The sequence below is a fragment of the Sipha flava genome, unplaced genomic scaffold (assembly GCF_003268045.1).
Source record: "Sipha flava isolate LNK unplaced genomic scaffold, YSA_version1 76_pilon_pilon, whole genome shotgun sequence".
NCBI lineage: Eukaryota > Metazoa > Arthropoda > Insecta > Hemiptera > Aphididae > Sipha > Sipha flava.
In genome coordinates this window covers 1,773,823-1,793,615 of record NW_020273616.1, presented here as the reverse complement: position 1 = coordinate 1,793,615, position 19,793 = coordinate 1,773,823, and the positions used below count along the sequence as shown (strand labels likewise).

The 19,793-nt window shown below is 27.5% G+C and overlaps 1 protein-coding gene across 1 annotated transcript in view; it reads left to right on the top strand.

The window, feature by feature from the left end:
* LOC112692759 (zwei Ig domain protein zig-8-like) overlaps positions 1-19,458 on the top strand; it is a 335,729-nt gene extending 316,271 nt beyond the window's left edge. The window contains exons 5-6 of the mRNA XM_025567548.1: positions 16,360-16,528; positions 18,348-19,458. Coding sequence (XP_025423333.1) covers positions 16,360-16,528; positions 18,348-18,445 — 267 coding nt within the window. The 3' untranslated portion in view covers positions 18,446-19,458. The remainder of the gene's footprint in view (positions 1-16,359; positions 16,529-18,347) is intronic.
* Positions 19,459-19,793: the final 335 nt, after the last annotated feature.

Genomic DNA, 19,793 nt, shown 5'->3' with positions numbered 1-19,793 from the left:
CAAGACACTGTTCCATTTCTACATATTTGATACATTTTTGCATTTACATAATTTATAATATCTTTATCATAATAAAATACCCTATGTTGGCTCATCGGTTGTCAGCTCATCATCCTAATCCCTAATTCTAGTTATAATACATTAAATTTATGCTCAATAATGTGACTTATGGTCGGACAAATGATGTCATTGTGAAGTAAATAATTCAATATTTCATTGTTATTTGTTGGTATCAAGTCGTTATTGTAAATTTAATCATGAAATACCAATCAATTAAAGTGAAAGAAAACGTTAAAAATAATAAAATAATATACAAAAATATTACAAAAAAAAAAATAAAAAAATAGCGTATAATATTGTATAAAAGATTTTCATATTCTATGAGACAAATAAAAAGAAAACAGTTTTAATTTTATATTTATGTTTAATTATCAAAATTTAGTACTGAAAATAATAAGATCATAGACATGACATGTGTCCCTATCAATATCGGATAATAATTTCAAATACAAAGTTAAATGGATGAATTTCCCCCTAAAAATTTGAATTTCACTACAATGCACTTTAAAATTAAAAACAAACGAACCGTGGTAAAACTTACTTCATTTGAAATTTAAAATAAGCTCATTAAATAATTAATAAAGATAATTGAAACGGAAAATTGTGAGTAATACTCCGTAAATAATTGTCTAATTCTTCTTCGAAGCACAACATTTAGTTACATTTTTTAATACTAATTTTTTGAAAGAATTATATTTCCCACCGTCAGGCTATATACTAGCTATAACATATATTTCCTCATCTCATAGTAGTCCCTTCTACTACAATTATATTTAAATTATGAGTTATGGTTATTGATGTATTCGTATGTAATATGTTTATAAAATAATTTATATATATATACTTTTTTTCTTATTACTAATTGATTTAGTCAAAAATACAAATTTTCAGTCACACAATTCAGTTCTATGATAATAGCTCATTTATAATGTCCTTGAATTATATTATACAACTAGTTGAATAAGCCGATTTTGCACAAAATTGTATTGATAGGGACATAGTTTTTAATATATTTTTACCTTACATTGTTTAAAGTCTAGATAAGTTGGTTACAAAATATAAAACGAAATTTCAAATGTATCGGTATGGCAGTTTTGCTTTTACGCTGAATCATACCCGGTTTTGCATCATGGAACGGCCTTTGCGAGTGGCTGTATGTCTTTTTTATTATACATATCTAGATTATTGGAGAGACCACTATATCAAATTTCTAGTTCATACATTTTATCATTTTTGAGATGTAGTGATGACCAATGAGTGAGTTGTATAGTCAAAGTTCAATTACCCGGCGTTATCCAATGAGAAAATGAGTGTTAAATTAATTTGGGTGTAAGTCACTATAGTAGCTATGCCTTTTCAGTATAAATCAACCAAAATAAAGAATAAAATAATAATCTTTTATGTATTGTAATAGGAAAATATCAAATTTAAGAGGACGCCACACCCACATGTATTGTCTCCGTTTGACATACGTACATCATAGTAAGTATGCGTTCAGTAGTTCACAGTTAACGGGTTTACAGTAAAATCCAAATTTCGGATTTCGAATTTCAAAAATTCGGATGTTCAAACTTCAGCGAATCCGTATTTTTCCCAACATTAATTTAAACTACTAAACGCAAATTTGCTATGCTGTACGTATGTCAGACGGAGACAAAACACGCGGGTGATGCCCTCTTAACCATACATTAAAAATAATGTGGTGAGTGTTGTTTTTAGAGTGAGAGATAGTTGCTCTTGGAAATTATTTTCAGTATAACATGTTAAACATTTTCTAGGTGCACACTAAGATGTGTAGTAGTGAGGTTCGTTTCCATTTATTTGGTTGTTATAACAACAATATAACATCAACTACTCGTTTGGACCTAATCAGATGTACTGATGCTTCCCTTTCCTCTCTTCGCTACACAATGTAGTCTATTTTCTTCTCCGAAATCTAATCTATTTCTACCAAATTTCATCAAAATCGATTAAGTAATTTAGAAATGTATAAAGGACGTGGGTAAAAATTTTTAGTGTATTTAGATAAAGATTTGGTAATTAACCTAGGTTAAATTGTATGTACGAAAGAGTTCTTTCGATTGGCATGAATAGAGTACATGAATTTATAGTAATCTATAAAACATTTATCAATTTAAATTTAAATGAGTAAACATTTATAGTTAATTTAAAGCACTATTCGCATTTTAACACCCAAATCCACTTTATAAATAATTATGTGGCTGAATAACTAGTTTCGATTACTAAAATAATATACGTGTACCGTATGAATTGACTATTAGGTTGCTAAAGTTACATATAGAATTAGCTATTGTTTGTAATTGTATAGTAATTATATGACATAAATTTACAAAAGTATTCACTTAAGTCTTAAAAAAATGCCGACCCCTATAAAATAATAAATTTAACTCATCGTGTTTTAAAATAAATTAAATATAATTTAATAAAATTAAATTAAATTACGAGGTTGATAAATTGATAAATTGTTGTTTTAAAAAACTCTAAAAAAATTGTTTTATTTAATAAATAAATGGTAAAATAATTTTTCAATAAAAAACTTTTTAAACTCTAATTTTCTAACTGTGAAAAATTCTTTTATAAAATAACTAAAAAGAAACAAACTAACACTGCAATTCATTTTTATAGTTTATATGTGATATAATGTAGAATTACTTTATTTTATCTGTTATAATATAACAGTTATTATATTATAAGATAATTATATTTGAATAAGGATGATTTTCACTAAACCAATTTTTATTTTTATTTAAATGATGAAAAATAATGTAACTCAATTAATCTATAATTTATAAATCTTAAACACTCATAATTAATCCATATTCGTTAAGCTTTTTAAAATCCAAAATTGAATAAATTGTTTATTATAACAATAAAATATTATGCTTATATGTATTTAATTAAAATTAAAAACAAAACAAATAATAGAACATTTACAAATTAAAATTAAACCCAATCTTTAATCAAAGAGATCATTATAAGTACTAGTAAAAAAAAAAAAAAAATATAACAGACAGATAGTAAAAAATAAAAATCTATTAATTTTTAAAAGATACTGCAGTAGTTCTAAACCGACGTTCTTATTCGAATAATTAATAATTTACTTTAAGACATATTGAGATATTTATAAGTATCCACATAAATAAATAAACACTTGATAAGGATCCGACTCAAGGCTAAATCCGAGAGTTTATTCTCCATTTTCTCAATCATATTATTTATATATATTTTATAACAATAATAAATCATCGCGTTCGAATATCGATTATGAGCGGTAATAATGTTGTATTCGAATTGAAAACTGAACATTTCATTTTATATAAATAATCTGGTGTCCAGTAACTCATTTAATAAAACACTAAAATATGAAACTTTTGGCCTATCCAAAAAAATCTAGTATTCGTAAAAAATATTCCAGTTCATAAAATCATCCAATTACGCCAGAATTTCAAAAAAATAAACAATTTATTTGCCTATAAAATAAATCAACGGTTTTAGAATTTACATCATACATTTTTCAAACCTCAATCACAAATATATCTATTACTAGAATTATGAAATTTTATTTAGAGTATTTTTGTTGTAGTTTTAAATAATATTTTGTTGTTGAATTATTGTTTACTTTATTTCAGTCCAAGGAATATTTGAACTTATTTTAAAATTTAAAATGTTAGATGTTCGTACCTGTTATTATAATTTTACAAAACAGTGAACCTTTAAAATAATTTTCTTTCAAGAAAGAATTTCAATTTAAAACACTCAAATGAATCATAAAAGAAAACAATATTATTTAATATATTGAAAGTAATTATGATAAATGTCTTAATTAAGAAAGTACTTAAATTATCCATGTTTCAGGAAATGGAAATGTAAATTGACAATTGACAATAAATATATATATAATATAATTTATTAATTATATTATGTGTCTTGGGATGAAGTTACCGGTTGATTTGTATAAATAAATATTTATATATTTTAATCTTTAATCATATTTTAATTCTAAATATCAGGTAATGAAATAGTAATTTCCGATACTATTTTATACTTATATTGTCACAAATAATTGTTATATAAGTATATTTTATTCCATAAATGATTGTATCGGATTGTTACCCAAATACTATAAATGATGTAATTGTATACAATTATTTTAATCGTTGGAATAAATAGAAGTATATAATATATTTTCAATGATTTTGGAACTATATACATACAAACGGTCTGGAAGACACACTATTCATAAATATAAGCAAGGTCCCTTCAGATAAATCCCAGACTCCCAGCGGTCTTATCCACGCCCGAGCACCTTTATAAAATTTGACAGCAGAGCCTCGAGACACTTAGTTGGGAAGCTGAATTATTATCATTATTGTTTTGTATATTTTACTTTATATTATAACTACCTATTCGTAAATTAAACGCAAATACATATTTAATTTCAGGTTAACTTGAACAGAGGAAGTTCATCATTAGTCATTATATCTGATAAATATACAAACAACAAAGTATTATTTGATCTTAATATAATTATAATTGAATAATTATTAATTATACTATCCATATCTATAAATCATATATATTATTTGCCAGAAATAAATCACTAATTAATTTTAGGTACGTTATCACTAGGGAACAGATTTATATGTAAATGCATATTTTTATTAAAACAAGATATTTGAGATTTGATAAGAAATTATTTAAATTATTCCTTTTAAAATGATGTTACTTTAATTTTACATATTTTTACATATTTTATCATTTCATTATTCACACGTTTCCATTTATCGGTATATTGTCGATTTAATTACTATTTTTGAACATTAAAAATACATTTATCTATTATTAGCATCCTATGGATGTTACAAATTAAAAATTATAATTTATATCCGCGCTCCAGTGGAGCAAATATTTAGTAGTTATTTTTAGTTTTATAATAGATATCTTAATATAATAAACATTTATATACGATAAACAATCGATGATAGGCGATAGCAATAGGTTTTTATAGTTGTTTTTAGTGTTTGGCTGTAATCGTAATCGTACGTAACTACACATATTTCAATAATGCCAAAAATTAGTAAAACTATTTCGTCCAAAGTTTCTCAGTAGGTTATTGAATTTCCAAACGAGACATTTAAAAGCGATGGTTATGTTCTATTGTGTATCGCGTGTGAAAAACCAGAATCAACAGCTCAGCGATCTTTAATTATACAACATATTGCAACACAAAAACATAAAGAAAGCATACAACGTAAGGAAAAATTGAAGCCAAGCTTTTTCTCATTAACACCTACATATTGTAATAGTAGGTCCGTTTTTTATACTGAACTTTGTTCTGCACTAATTCGTTCAGATATACCATTATTTAAATTACAAATTCCTAATTTCAAAATGTTTTTGAAAAAATATACGGGTCAAAATATGTCAGAGGAAAGCACTCTGTAAAAAAATTATATTCAAGATATTTATCTTGAAACACTTTCTTCAATTCGAAGTGAGATTTAAGATGGGCTCATTTGGGTGTCCATCAATGAAACGACAAACGTAGAAGGGAGGCACATTGGGAAGTAATTATAGGGAAAGTATGCGATGAGCCTACCAATCTAATACTACTTTACTGTAAGAAACTTGAAAAATTAAATCATCAGACAATAGCAAAGCGGTTTAATGATTCTATATGTTTACTTTGGTCCAATGGAGTAAAACACGAAAATGTACTTTTGTTTACTGGTGATGCTGCTTCTTATATGTTGTAGGCAGGGAAAGCATTAAATGTTTTTTATCCAATTTATTATAATTTTTTTATAGAATTTTTTTATATCTATTCATATATTTTCGTTCAAAATTGATTAAAATGTGCATAAAAACTTTCGAAATTTAACATCAGAATTAATGTCTACTATAAAATATAGAAAACTGTAAGTAAAGTTTTTTTAATGCTAAATTTGTATATATTTATTTTTAAAATAGGGTTGCTAACTTTTCGTTTAAGAAAACCAAGCTTTCCAAATAACTCTCATTAACTTGCTGAAATTATTTTTGTATAAATAAATTATTTTTTAATTTTAAATATACTTTTTTTTTTGATTAACCGGGTCTTTAGAAAAAAAAAATTCATACCGTTTATTTAACAAATATATTTATTATTTAAGTAGTCAGAATTAAAACACATTATGATTACGTTCTTTACGGATATATTTAATCTATAATGATATGATAACAATGAACCTAATTTCTTTTTTGGTTTCATTATTTAGTAATGAATAAATGTAATTGTTATTAGTTGCCAGTAATAAGATTTATTTCCTGCATATAATTATTGGATTTTTGTTTTAATAAAATGTGGACAACTTTTTACTATCGACTATAGCAATGATTTCCAATTATTTTAGTTGTGCGGACTAACAACTTAAAAAAAAAACTTTGAGGCCCACTAATAGCCATATATATTATATAACTATGATATATATAGATTATGTGCACATTCATCAGTCTTTGCAAAAAAATTAAAAACAATTGTTTATTAGGAAAAAAAACTTTATTAAAACTAATTAATCATAAGTTAAACGATTTAATGAATTTTTTTTACAATGCTTATCCCCAACAAGAGAGTCGATCTGGATTTGAATGGGACAGTGATAACCTTAAATCCTCAACATTCAGCTTACTACTATATATATTTATTCGCTCACACAAATAGGTAGTCGAATAGCCCTTCAAGTTTGTTAATGCAATTTTGGCAATACTATAAAGTCTTATTAATACTACTACAACCAAAAATAGTATTAAAAAATTAAAAATGTTAATAATATTATTTTAATCAGAAATGTAGACGTTAGTCTTGATGGTTCATGGCCCAGTACCACGTTTCCCGCGACTCATTTGTGAGCTGAGGTCCATGGATTAGAAATCGCTGAACTAAAGTTACATTATTAAACTCTGAGTATCTATTAAAGCATTGAAACGTGAAAAAAAGCAAAAAAAAATATTAATCGTTCTACCAACAAATCAAATTGAATTTCAAGCTATTAATGCTATACAATCTCATGATTATATTATATATACTCATACTTATGTATTATCCTTTATACTTTTGAAAAGTATTAATAGTATTATAAAAAATATAGGTTGATATACTTTTACATTATTACAAAAACCATTAGTTATTATTAGTATTTATAATGAATGATAAAATATTAATACTTATTATAATAATAAGTGATAATTTAAAAAATGAAGTCACAATCGAAATATATATTTTCTTATAAATTGTATAATCATTACATTTTTTTAAGATTAAAATTGTATTCAAGTACACGAAAAATATAAGTAGCATAAATTATAATTAATATATGAGTAAAACGTTAAAAAAAAATCCACAAGGTAGGAGTGTAAAATGATACTTGCTAATAAAGTTATGTACCATTTTTGCCTACTTATTGCCCCGTGATTTATTTATTTTATTTACTATTAGTTTCATTTTATTGCTTACATATTATACTATGAATGTTAAATATAACTTTTCTATATTATTTTACTACATTAAAATAAATACGTTAAATATAAACGACTAAAAATAAGTTAGAAAATAATTCAATAGCATTTTTTCGATTCGTTAATTTCTTAAAAATATTGAATTTGTAATTAATGTTATAATAAATTGTAGATTGTGGATAACAAGTACACAATAAATAATGTGAATGTAAAATTAACATGTTATCATCTCGTTCTTATAAAATAATTTGGCCGTTATATACGATAAATTACTTATACATTACACAATTATATTTATAAACCTTATTTATTTTATTTTTTATTTTTGACAAATTAGAACTCTTAGAATTACAATAAATGATATTTTGAGATATATTTAAAAATTATCTGAATTATATGTATTGATCAAATTCTTTAACAAATATAAGTCAGAATATTTGATATTTTTTCATTGAGTTGAATTAGAATGATTATATTTTGTTGTTCTAAAAAAATTTGATGAATCAAAAAAATATATATAAAAACAATAACACTGTCTTTGATTAAATATTTTTTATAATTTTTGAATATGAATTAAAAAAATTATGAGAAAATAAATTGTTTTTAAGAGCACTTTATATACAATTTTCGTTTTATTGAAGTATAATTTACTCATGCGTGAAATGGTACGTTATACTAGGTGCCAAAAAAGTGTACAAAAAAGTTAGGTAAGTCACCAAAATCCAGTGTTTGAAACTAAGAAATAATTAAAACTTGCATTGATTTATAGTTTAATTGTAAAAAATAATAATAATAAAATTCAAAAAATAATTTTCCAATAGCCTAAAACCATCAATTGTTAATACCTGTTTAAAAATGTTATGAGCCTTTTGTGAGCCAATATGTAAATGTATTGATTTTAACTCAATGGAAATATTTGCGATGCACCGAACACACACTGTGGAACGAATCGTACGTACAACAAAAATAATAATAATACTAATAACAACAATATTGAAATACTTAATAATCATAAAATGTAAAGTCGGTAGCACTTATGGGGCGCGGCAGACGATAAAACTTAATTAGAAGAGCACTTGATCGTGCCTGCGGTGTATTTTTGTTTCGAAAGCATATTATTAGTATGATATATCTGCGTATAAACATGTGTGCGTGTGTGTGAGTTGATATGTGTTGATGTATGGGTATGTATGGACGAAAACAGCAAATATTTGCTCTCCGAAAGCGCACATCAACGATAGCGCATTTTCTGACCTAACGCCGCATCACGGCGCGTAAGTGGAAAAATAATACGAAAAATCCTTCGAGTGTCCCCAGTGAAAAACATGAGCGAGACCGAACACTGACATTACAATATATTGTTTGTATCCGTTATTATTTTATTATTCTTTTTTTTCTTCTTTCCGCCCCGCTCGTGAACCGACTTGTTCACTTTTTATATTTCATTTCCGACCCCCTTGATGTATCGTCACCGAAGCGTTTTTATTATTCTCGTCGTGACGACGTCGCACCCTGTTCCGTTTGATTCCCGTTCGTGGCGGCGAGAGGAGAGCACTACGGCGGCCAGCAATTTACTACTCTCCTTGCGACACTACCATTTAAAAGACGATACAGACACAAGGAGAACGTCGCGATTTCACAGCGGGCCAGCGCTCCGGTCCTTGCGTACAGGGCCGTCTAAAGGTTTTTCGGGGCCAGGGGTAAATTAATTTGGGAGTCCTGTAACCATAATAATTAGATATGATAAACAAATTACTCACTGAGAATAAAAATATTCTTGCAAATTTATTTTTCCAAACCTTAACAATCAAGCTCATTTAAATTCATGTAGTGCATGACATACTTATATAATGGAATTGAATATTATTCATATTATTTATAATTTAGTCGTTCAATGTAATCGGACAAGTCACTACACGCAGCGTGTAAAATTGCTTAGTGTAATCGAGGCTTTATTATTAATTATTATACATCAAGACTTTATAAGGCCCCCATAAAAAATATTCCAACAATAGGGCCAGGAGCAAAATAGTCCTGTTGCCCCTCCCTTTGAACGGTTCTACTCGCGTACACGTAGCTCAACGTTAACGACAACGATACGCTCCGAAACTTATCTGTGGACACGCCGAACCAAAGGGATCGTAATGTATCGGGCGATAAATAGTCGCAGATTAAACCAATAAACGTGGTATAATGTAACTAACCTATAAAAACGAATCTGAACTTAAAAACGCTGTTATAGACGATCGAACATTGTAGATTACTATATTGTTAAATTTAATTAATTTATACATTTTTTATGGTATCGATATTAATTCTCGCTTACTGTGCAATTCTTTATATTCAAATGTTTAATATGAATATCTGTATAGCAAATACTTATTCCATTCCATCATTGTTGTTGTATTCATCATTTTATACACTTTGTGTACTCGTGTAGCTCGGTCGTTGTTATGATTTTTGATCCTCTTGATTTTGAAAGTCTAAAAACTGGCCTTCTAGTACTTTAAAACTGCTTGACCCTAAATTATATCAAGTAATATACAATTCATCATGCACGTTAAAATATAATTAGCTTATGCTTTTCAATTTTTTGTAAAAACGCTATTTGTCTTTGATTTTGTATGAATTTAGAATACGTATGACCGACGGTGTTTCGTATACTACGTAATAAAAATATATATTACCAATAAGAACTATCAAAAGTGAAATCGCACGTGACCGACGAGTTACTCCATTTTATACAGGTTTCCTTCTCATCTAGTATTAATTTATTATTATTCATTTATATTATTATATAACTTGAAAGCATTAATTCAACTCTAAAATGAAATACCATACCAAGAGAGTGTGCTTTTCATACTCTCGCTAACTTCCCGGGATTGCAATATCAAACATTTTATCAAAAAAAAAACAGCAACATAACCGAATTCAATGTTCATCAAAGACGGTTTCTGTGTGCTCACAAGAATCCGTCTTGGAAAACGTTTCACTGTAAAGATACATTTCCGTTCGAGAGTATGTCAAAAGACATAACACTTCTGTGTAACACAATCCGCACGTTGGCCATCTATGAATATCAGGAACAAGACACGTTTCCGCAAGTTGTGTTCGGTAATTAATATACTTAATACAATGGGAAATATGTAATGACAATTATGACATAAGTTTGAAGTTTTGATTTTCTAATACGATTATTTCAAAGACAATTTTACAGTAATTCTATGTACGCAAAATGAGATTTATTTGATGTACATTCTCGATATATACTCCGAACCGTAATCAATCTTAATGTCATCATGGCCACGGTATTCGGTATAGACGCGAGGTACAATCGCGTACCGCTCTCAGTCATGTCGTGTTTTAACTTACACATACAAACACATCAAGACAAACACAAAAGATCCTCAGTTTCTTAGAGTACACTTAGAAGAAATCTGAAGTTAATACTTTGTATAGTACAAAAAATTAAGTCTGTACTACGAAATTTGGAAATATATGATAAAATCTATTTCTCTAGAATCACCGAATATTACATCAATAAACAAATATCGTGTATGTAATTTTTTATATTACATTTTATCGTGATATAAGTCCACCAAAAACTATACTCATTAAATTTTTTGAAGTGTGTAATCGCACGGATTTTTTTTGGTGCCTTACACTACTCTAGTCCGAAGTAACACGATATTTCACATGGGCTCAAGCGAAAAAATGGATGCTTCGCGAGCAAGGAATACCAATTGATGCGTGCCCAGGTTTATTTAAATCAAACACTTAGGGTAGAGCATATACAGTCAATTCAAGGCAGACTGAGTGCTTCTATCTACGACTGTTATTGGTTAATGTCACCGGTCCATTGTAATTTCAGGATATACGCAAAGCGAATGGACAACAATAGTCAACGTTTAAAGATGCATGTAAAATAAAAAAATAAAAAAATAAATGGCAGGCATTTTCTAATTTTTATATGCCGTCATCGTCCATAGAACTCCATTCCTCTTTCAAAAATAGACACCATCCCAATATACTTACAATAAGTTAGTTTTATTTTATATGTTAGAAAATATGTACAAGTACTTATGATCTGAATATAAGTTTTAACTAAAAGTTTGTGTTTTGTAAGAACCGTGGTACTCGTTTCAGTTTCTGATTGTGCTGGGAATACGCGCTCCGCAATTCTGAGGATTTCCACTTTACCACCCGGTACTATGAGGATTCCCACTTTTCCGCTCGCTGTACGGAAAAACGTAGCTTTCCAGCACTTCAACCGCGGTCGAAAACCAAATTTTCGACGCAGGCGTAAAAAAAAAAAAAAATAGTAAATGTGGCTCACTCGAGAAGACAATTTCAGTGTTGGGCAAAAAGCAACCCTCGCATGCGGATCGTGTCGCACACGTGACCCTCAACTTAAATACCTTAATCTACTTAGCTAACCTACTTCTCGCCGTCGCCACACAATATACAATTTTTTATCCATTTTATACGCGGTCGTACAGTAAAATATTCACGTTCACATGGCCCAATTGATACTTAGTTATAGGTAATTATAAGTACTTACTTATTGATACTTTAATAGAAATAAAGATGAATCCTCATAATAAAAAAAAGGGAAAAAAGTTGAGTTCAGTGTAGCCATTTAGGTATATTATTGTTTTAATAATAAATTATAATTAGTAGTTAATATTACTTTTCTTTATTCAATTGGGTATTTGTGAGTTTAAAAATATAGATTTCTCATTATTACCGTAAAAAAAGTAATATTACTAGTAATTTACCCGAGCAAGTCACCTAAAAATAAATTACCGGTAACCGTACGACACTACACTACGTACGTCTCCTACTTATCGGGACGTAGCAACGAAATGCGATAATAAAAGTGTACCGTTAAAAGATTAAATTTCCTTGTGATCGTTTTTGTTTCCTCTTTCACACCGGCACTACCGATAGTACGCACTATTTGTGCACACGTTCCGCACCCCCGGCTCGCGATCCCCGAAGTCCGCGGTGGAAGGGAGGGACTAATCACCCATGATGGGCCGTCGCCGAGGCTTAACGACCGAGCACGCATTTGACGGCGGCGCGAAGCCACGTTTCCCCCGGCCCTTTGGCGGCGACTGCATCGGGCGCGCACTTTAACTCCGGGCGGCCGGCGACGAGGTCGGCGGAACAGCGCACGTGTGTTAAGCGAACTCGTGAAACGGCATCACGTACTGCTGCCCTCCGCCCCGTCCCCTTCGGTGCGCGGACACGATTATTATACGCGCGCCCGTGTACGTGAGCACCCGGGGACTTAAATCCCGTAATACCGGTGACGAAACGATTAGGTTCGCCTCACCGACACGCGTTTCAAGCCGCGTCCGGACGCTCGATGGCCAAAATCTACCGGCAAGAATTTATTCCGTCCCTATTTTCCCACAGTTTCCGATCGGTCGTCCCTCGTTTTGTTTTTTTTATCCTTTCTAGCAATCGTCTTCGGAAACCCGACCAGCTTACTGCGACGCATACAGTTATTGTGTATTTTAATTTCGTCACGTGGTTCTTTTCGCTTTAATTTTTTTTCGGAAAATCCGTAACTATTCCGGACTGAAACGTATAAACGTATGTATAAATAAAACGTTTTAACTAGATTACAATATTCATATTAGCCCATTTATGTAAATTAATGTATAAAACTATTCACTAACACGTATTTAAATAACAATAAAAATACTATAAGCTTGTGTCCAGATAAGCAAAACGAGTCCATTCATCGTCCAACTTTTTTTTTTCGTACTCTCATTGTGTACCGTAGTTATTTTCTGTAATATATTTTATGTAAGCATTTCTGTTTGTCTGAATTTTTTATTATATTTTAGTCCCAAAACCACGATTATGTCTATCATTATGACCATAAACCATTCATGTTTGTCAGTATTTAGCACAACTAACGAAACTCCCAGATATCAAGCATGTATAATCGATAGAACACAATTTTGGCTAACATAGGCTGGACACTGATAAGTAATAATATAATATACGTACGTCATATTTACGATTGGATAATGTAAACACCAGCAGGATAGTGTCATATTAACCAAACGTCAATGACACATTCTCAGTTATTACTATTAAAAGCTGCTAAATATTAAAAATTATCAGATTTTGTTACATTGAAAGCTATTAAAGTTTTGAAATAAATACTGTTGTACAATATCTTGATACTTTCCATTTACATATTTTACATTATATTATATTATATTATAATTATTATCAAAAGCATGCATAACTTATACTAGTTATAAAATAAATTATAAATATTTTATCATATAATTTCTCACTATATGCATTGTTGTACGCACAAAGATATATTATTCTATTATCATACATATGTTTTCACACAAAATCCCCTGAAATTTTATACTGCATAGAACACATAGTTTACAATTAACACTATCCATACCTTTTGAACTCGATCGAGTAAGTAATTCGAATGATGACTTGGATATACGTAAACATAATATCTTATTATGGGACATTAGAGACATTGGCTAAGAACTAATAGTGTACTGCCAAACTTGTGTTCAATCGACTGAACTTCAAATATCACATTTACCGGGTCACCTATCGGCATCTATTACACCAACTTTGATAGATCCTACTATTATACTCAAAATATATTTTAATTGAACTTCATTAAACCACGAAGTAAATATAAATACAATACAAGTAAACTTGGCCAAATAACAGCTCTCTAGAGGTTTTTCGTTAATGTCAAGAGAAACCTCTCCGGAGAGTTAAATGTTTTGCTACAAACGTATAGTCCTATAAACGACTGAATTAATGCTGTATATTATAGGTTATCGTACATTACTTTAGAGAATAAAACAAAAAATAATAATATTATACGTTATTATTTAGGCGAAAAATAATATATTATATTTTCCCATATTATGTAAAAATAGTTACAATTATAATTATATGAAAATATTTGAATGAAACACTCAAATCAAATTTTTGGAAACTAATATAGACACAGAAACAATAATTAAGTAAAATTTTTAATACAATGTAATATAATAATAATATGCTCATGCTGGTCGAAGTCACTTAATAACTATTTTCTTGAAGAACAGAGATATTTTTCACGAGCCTGTTCAAATTAAATATGGTGTCATACAACTTAAGAAATATAAACAAAATTGTAAGTTAAGATTTTATTTGTTTTTCAAATATAGTTAAAATATCCATCAAAAGCTTAATTTTTTTATCATATTTCAAGACTTTGTTCCAAAAATGTAAATTATTTTTATCTAATAATCATACTTTATCAATCCGACACGTATATATCGAGTGTTTAAAAGAAACTTTTAAAATTTGACAAAAAGAATTGACTTTTTCAAAACTTTAAGTTATATTTCTGTTAGACAAGGTATAGAAATAAAACGTAAAGTGCAATATTTTTATAGCCAGTTAAAAATCTATCCGAGTACTGATGACATTGACTGATTATTAATATTATATATTACGAGTATGCCATAAATATTTTAAATAAAAAAACAAAAACGTTATTTTAAACTTGGACTATTACACATGAGCGTATACTATGAAACAGTTTTATATTATTTTATAATATTACTCATAAAGAAAAATTCACGAAGATGGGATGAACTAAACTGACCTAACCTAACTCGGCGATATCATACATAAAGTCTACTTTTAAAAATCTCCAACATAGATTTTAAAATAAAAGTATTCGTTATTAATGAAGTTATGATTTTATTATTATAGTATAAATTAATTTTATGTCATATAATATAATTATTTGTAGAAATAAATGTATCCATTATAAAAAGTCAAATTAGAAGTTTAAATCTGACTGCAAACTCCTGATTCTTTTGAATAAAATATAAAATATTACTTTAAAAATAAAAAATAAAATTTAATTTTCTAAATAAATCTAAAATATGGATGGTATGCAAGTACTGAAATAAAATACTACATGTAACTGTCCTCTCATCATTTTTTACGAAAAAAAAAAAAATATAAATGTATTAAATTATATAAAATAAAACCAATATTTATTATATTCACATGATATATTTTGCATCACTAGTGTGACAATAATAATTCAAATATTTAATTAACATTTTGATTACTATAAATAAAATTTGATAATATACATAATTACGTAATTTTAATAATACCCAAAGAAACGTGATTTAGTGAAATATATGTATATTTTTACATGCAAAATGTGTGTTATTTTAATGTAATCTGATTCATAACTAAAGAGTTATATTAATTTATACAACCATTAAATCTTATTTTCATAGAAATTTACAAATTATTTGGGATACAATGTTCAATTATTTATTATTATGGTTGTGATATACGGTATATCATATGCCTAATAAACCAACGTTCTAGAAATTCTCCCATTGCCAATATTTTATACAATAAAATAATATTAATTTAATAAAATACAAAAACAATACACTAAATAGTTTAATTATTATCTAAAAATGTAACCGAACATTGTGCATATTATACTTTTATTGATACTAAAATAAGTATTAAGCTAGGGAAATATTTGTTTTTAAATTTAAAAAGAAAAATTTGGCAAAATGGTCCACAAGATAATGTGCGTAAAAATATTAAAATCACGGTACTGAACAGGTACACATTTTGTATTCAGTTGAATAATTATGTATTAAAATATCTTCTTACATGATATGGCATGCTGAGCATACAGACACTGAGATTATTGTGGTATCCTCCAATTAATCGTTGGTATCATTTCAGGAGATAAACTATGACTCAGCCAGAGGAGGAGTGAGTGTGATCACGGAAAAAGGCGAAGTAACCACTAGTTATCTGCTTGTACAAAGAGCGACCAGCACAGATTCAGGAAAATACACGTGTCACCCAAGCAACGCAAATCCCCACACAGTCGTTGTACATGTTCTCAATGGTAATTTTGATTTGATTAACAGTTCGTTAACTTTAAAATGCCTATCATTATATTAAATCCTCTCTAGGTTGTACCGAGGTAATATAGTTATAGTTATATCTTGTTATATCTAATTATATTTATAGATAACATACATATAGTTTTGACATTGAATATAACTACTAACCAAATTAATCGATTTATAACGATATAATATCATTTATAAATTTAACTATTTGTTGTTACAACAAAATTAAAAACTTGATTTTTAAATTATTTAGAAGTATATAAAAGTATGCTTTAATTTTTTTTTTTTATTTATTTGAAAATTTACAATCTGTATTAACAAAACACAATGAGTAAATGTGATAATATGTACAACACAATATAATATAAAGACAGAGTGACAGGATAAGGGAGACCATCCAGTGATAGAACCCTTCAAAAATACTTTCATTAAAAAGTTAGTTATTTGTTTGAAATTTATAATAATTATTTTATTTTCCAACTCATTAACATATTTACGTGGTTAAAAAAATTATCAAAGAACAATATTTTAATAGTCAAATTATTTTATTATTAATAAATGGTAATTTAACGTTTATTTACAATAATATAACTATTTTGAATTTCGATGATATCGTAATTATTTTCAATACACCATTTTAATACTACCAAAATACAAAAGTTACTTTCAAAATATGGAATAATTATAAATAATCAAGACCAAATCTACATAATAATGAGTTATTTAAAATAATGACATACTAACATTAATAAATTATAATAATGATTATATATATCACAAATTTTATTCTGATGTTTTTTAATGTTTTTTATAAAATATGATTTTTTAAATATTTTCTTTGAATCAAAATGGTTTATGATATTTGATTACAATGTTCAGTATAGATACGTTGGAGTACTATGAATTATTAAAATATTTGATATACATATTTATAACAGACTTTAAATATTATGATATTTTCTTTCATGGATGTTATGTAATTATTTTACTATTTCCATAAATACAGTTTTCTTTCTTTTTTTTTTATCGACTCAAAACCTTAAAACCCATCTAAATGCAGATACTATAGTTATCATCAATTCTGTATGATTCTGTATAAAATACCTATGCATATCAAAATAAACTAAATTCGTGAAATATTATTAAGCCTGATAAAAATCGATAACTTATATCAATATTTAAAGGGAAATTGTTTTCTACAAAAATTTTTTTTATTTTATTTGATTTAATACACAGCAAATAAAGTATATAGTTTAAGCATATTCTCATAATAAAATTCATTGATATATATTGTATATTATATATTGTATGATAATTGTTATGTAACGAACTATAAATTTGAAAAAATTGTCTATACCCTACATATTGAGAAACTCAAATACTTAAATTAAATTTATGAAAGATAAAAGAAATAATGAAATGTGTAAGGAAATATTCAAATACATGTTATTTATTTTTAAGTTAATTTATACAATACCATGTATTAGAATGTGAATTAAAAATATTTTTTTACATAAATTGTTAATCTAATTAAACATAATAATCAGTGTAAACATCCTTTATAAAGTAACTCGTTTCCTTATTTCTGTACAACTTAATATTTACTGTATTAATAATGAAAAAATTAAATAAAATCTGTTGGTATTAAACAATTAATAAAAAAAAAATAAATATTAATTAATGTATATATATATATATATATATATATATATAGAACATAAACGTTAGTGATTTATTACGTTCAATAGTACATAGTCTATATTAGTATTTAAGTTTAATAAATATTTTGTTTGGGGATATTTTTGTTTACAGGAGAACATCCTGCAGCAATGCAAAAAGGATCTAAGCTCAGTTTGAAAACTTCACTATCATTTATTAGCGTTTGCTTGGTGCTGTTCGTTAGCACGTGATTTCAACTGTTATATTAAAATATAATTAACTGTAAAATACTACAATTTGAAAACATTTAAAACTTAATAAGTTTTTTTAAGTAATTTTTATTGCTATATTATGTTCTATTCATACGTGAATATTTCTATATTTTTTTTCAGCCATACAAAAACCAGGAACTTTGTTACTTTACCGGACACCTTTTTTTTTCGAAAACCTATCTATGTCGACATTTTAAAAATGGTGGTGAAAAAAATTGTCGGAAAGCATTACTTTTTAATTTATTCAATTTTGATAATTACGAATTTTCAATGATATTGTATAGATACGCTTAAATAGATAATATTTTAACTTTAATGAAACTATCTATCTAAAATTAAATTCCTAGTAGTGAAATGGTTAATGACTATTAACCAGAAGCAGAAGAGCCCTGGTTCTGATCTCTTATCATAACGAAAGTTGTTAGCATTATTTTTTTCGAAAAATCGGAACTTTCATTTTAAACATTTTAGGACTTTACTCGTTACATCTGCCGGCCCCACTCATAAACTCTAGTGCCACTGCGTGGCATTTTTCGGTGGAAAGGAGCTTTGCCCCATTGGGAATTATAGTCTAAGACTAACCTAGTAATTGTAAAAACCTTAATACTGATGCAGATGAGATTATGCTTTGTATGTGAATCTAAAAGCTCGCTGCGTGAGTAAATCACATATCTGGATAAAATCATAAATTAAATATGGTAAAACAGATAAGAATTAGTATTATAATATTACGTACTTATCACTACATTATGGCTAATTTCAAACAACTGTAATTTTGGAACTAAGTCCAACCGCCAAATTCTGATTTCACCATCGTTTTCAGCACATGAATTTCAAAAATAATAATAAAAAAAAAAGGTGTCCGGTAAAGTAACAATTTACCAAAAACTGTGTACTCTATGCCTTGTTTGTATTGCAAAAATATTGATATTTAAAATAAATGTCCACCAAATTATATTATAGGCATAATAAATAGAAACCGATATTGTTTTTAACATATTTACATTTTATTTTCACTGTGTTCCTATTTATATAGAAAAACTATTAAGAATAATTATTTTACTTTTAAAACGCAGAATTTCGTCTTCCAAAATTAGTTTTACCTTATTGTTCGTATTATTTATATATCATGCAAAAATATTGGTGCCAATGGTAATGTATAAGTACTAAATTAAACATTAAAATACGTGCCACAATTGGGTTTTTAAATAATGAAGAAAACAGAATTGGTATTAACAAGATCCATATCATGTTGATATTTGGCTAATTATATTTAAACCTAACGGCGATATTGTGGTTCAAAAGACTTTCTTTTTTTTTATTATTC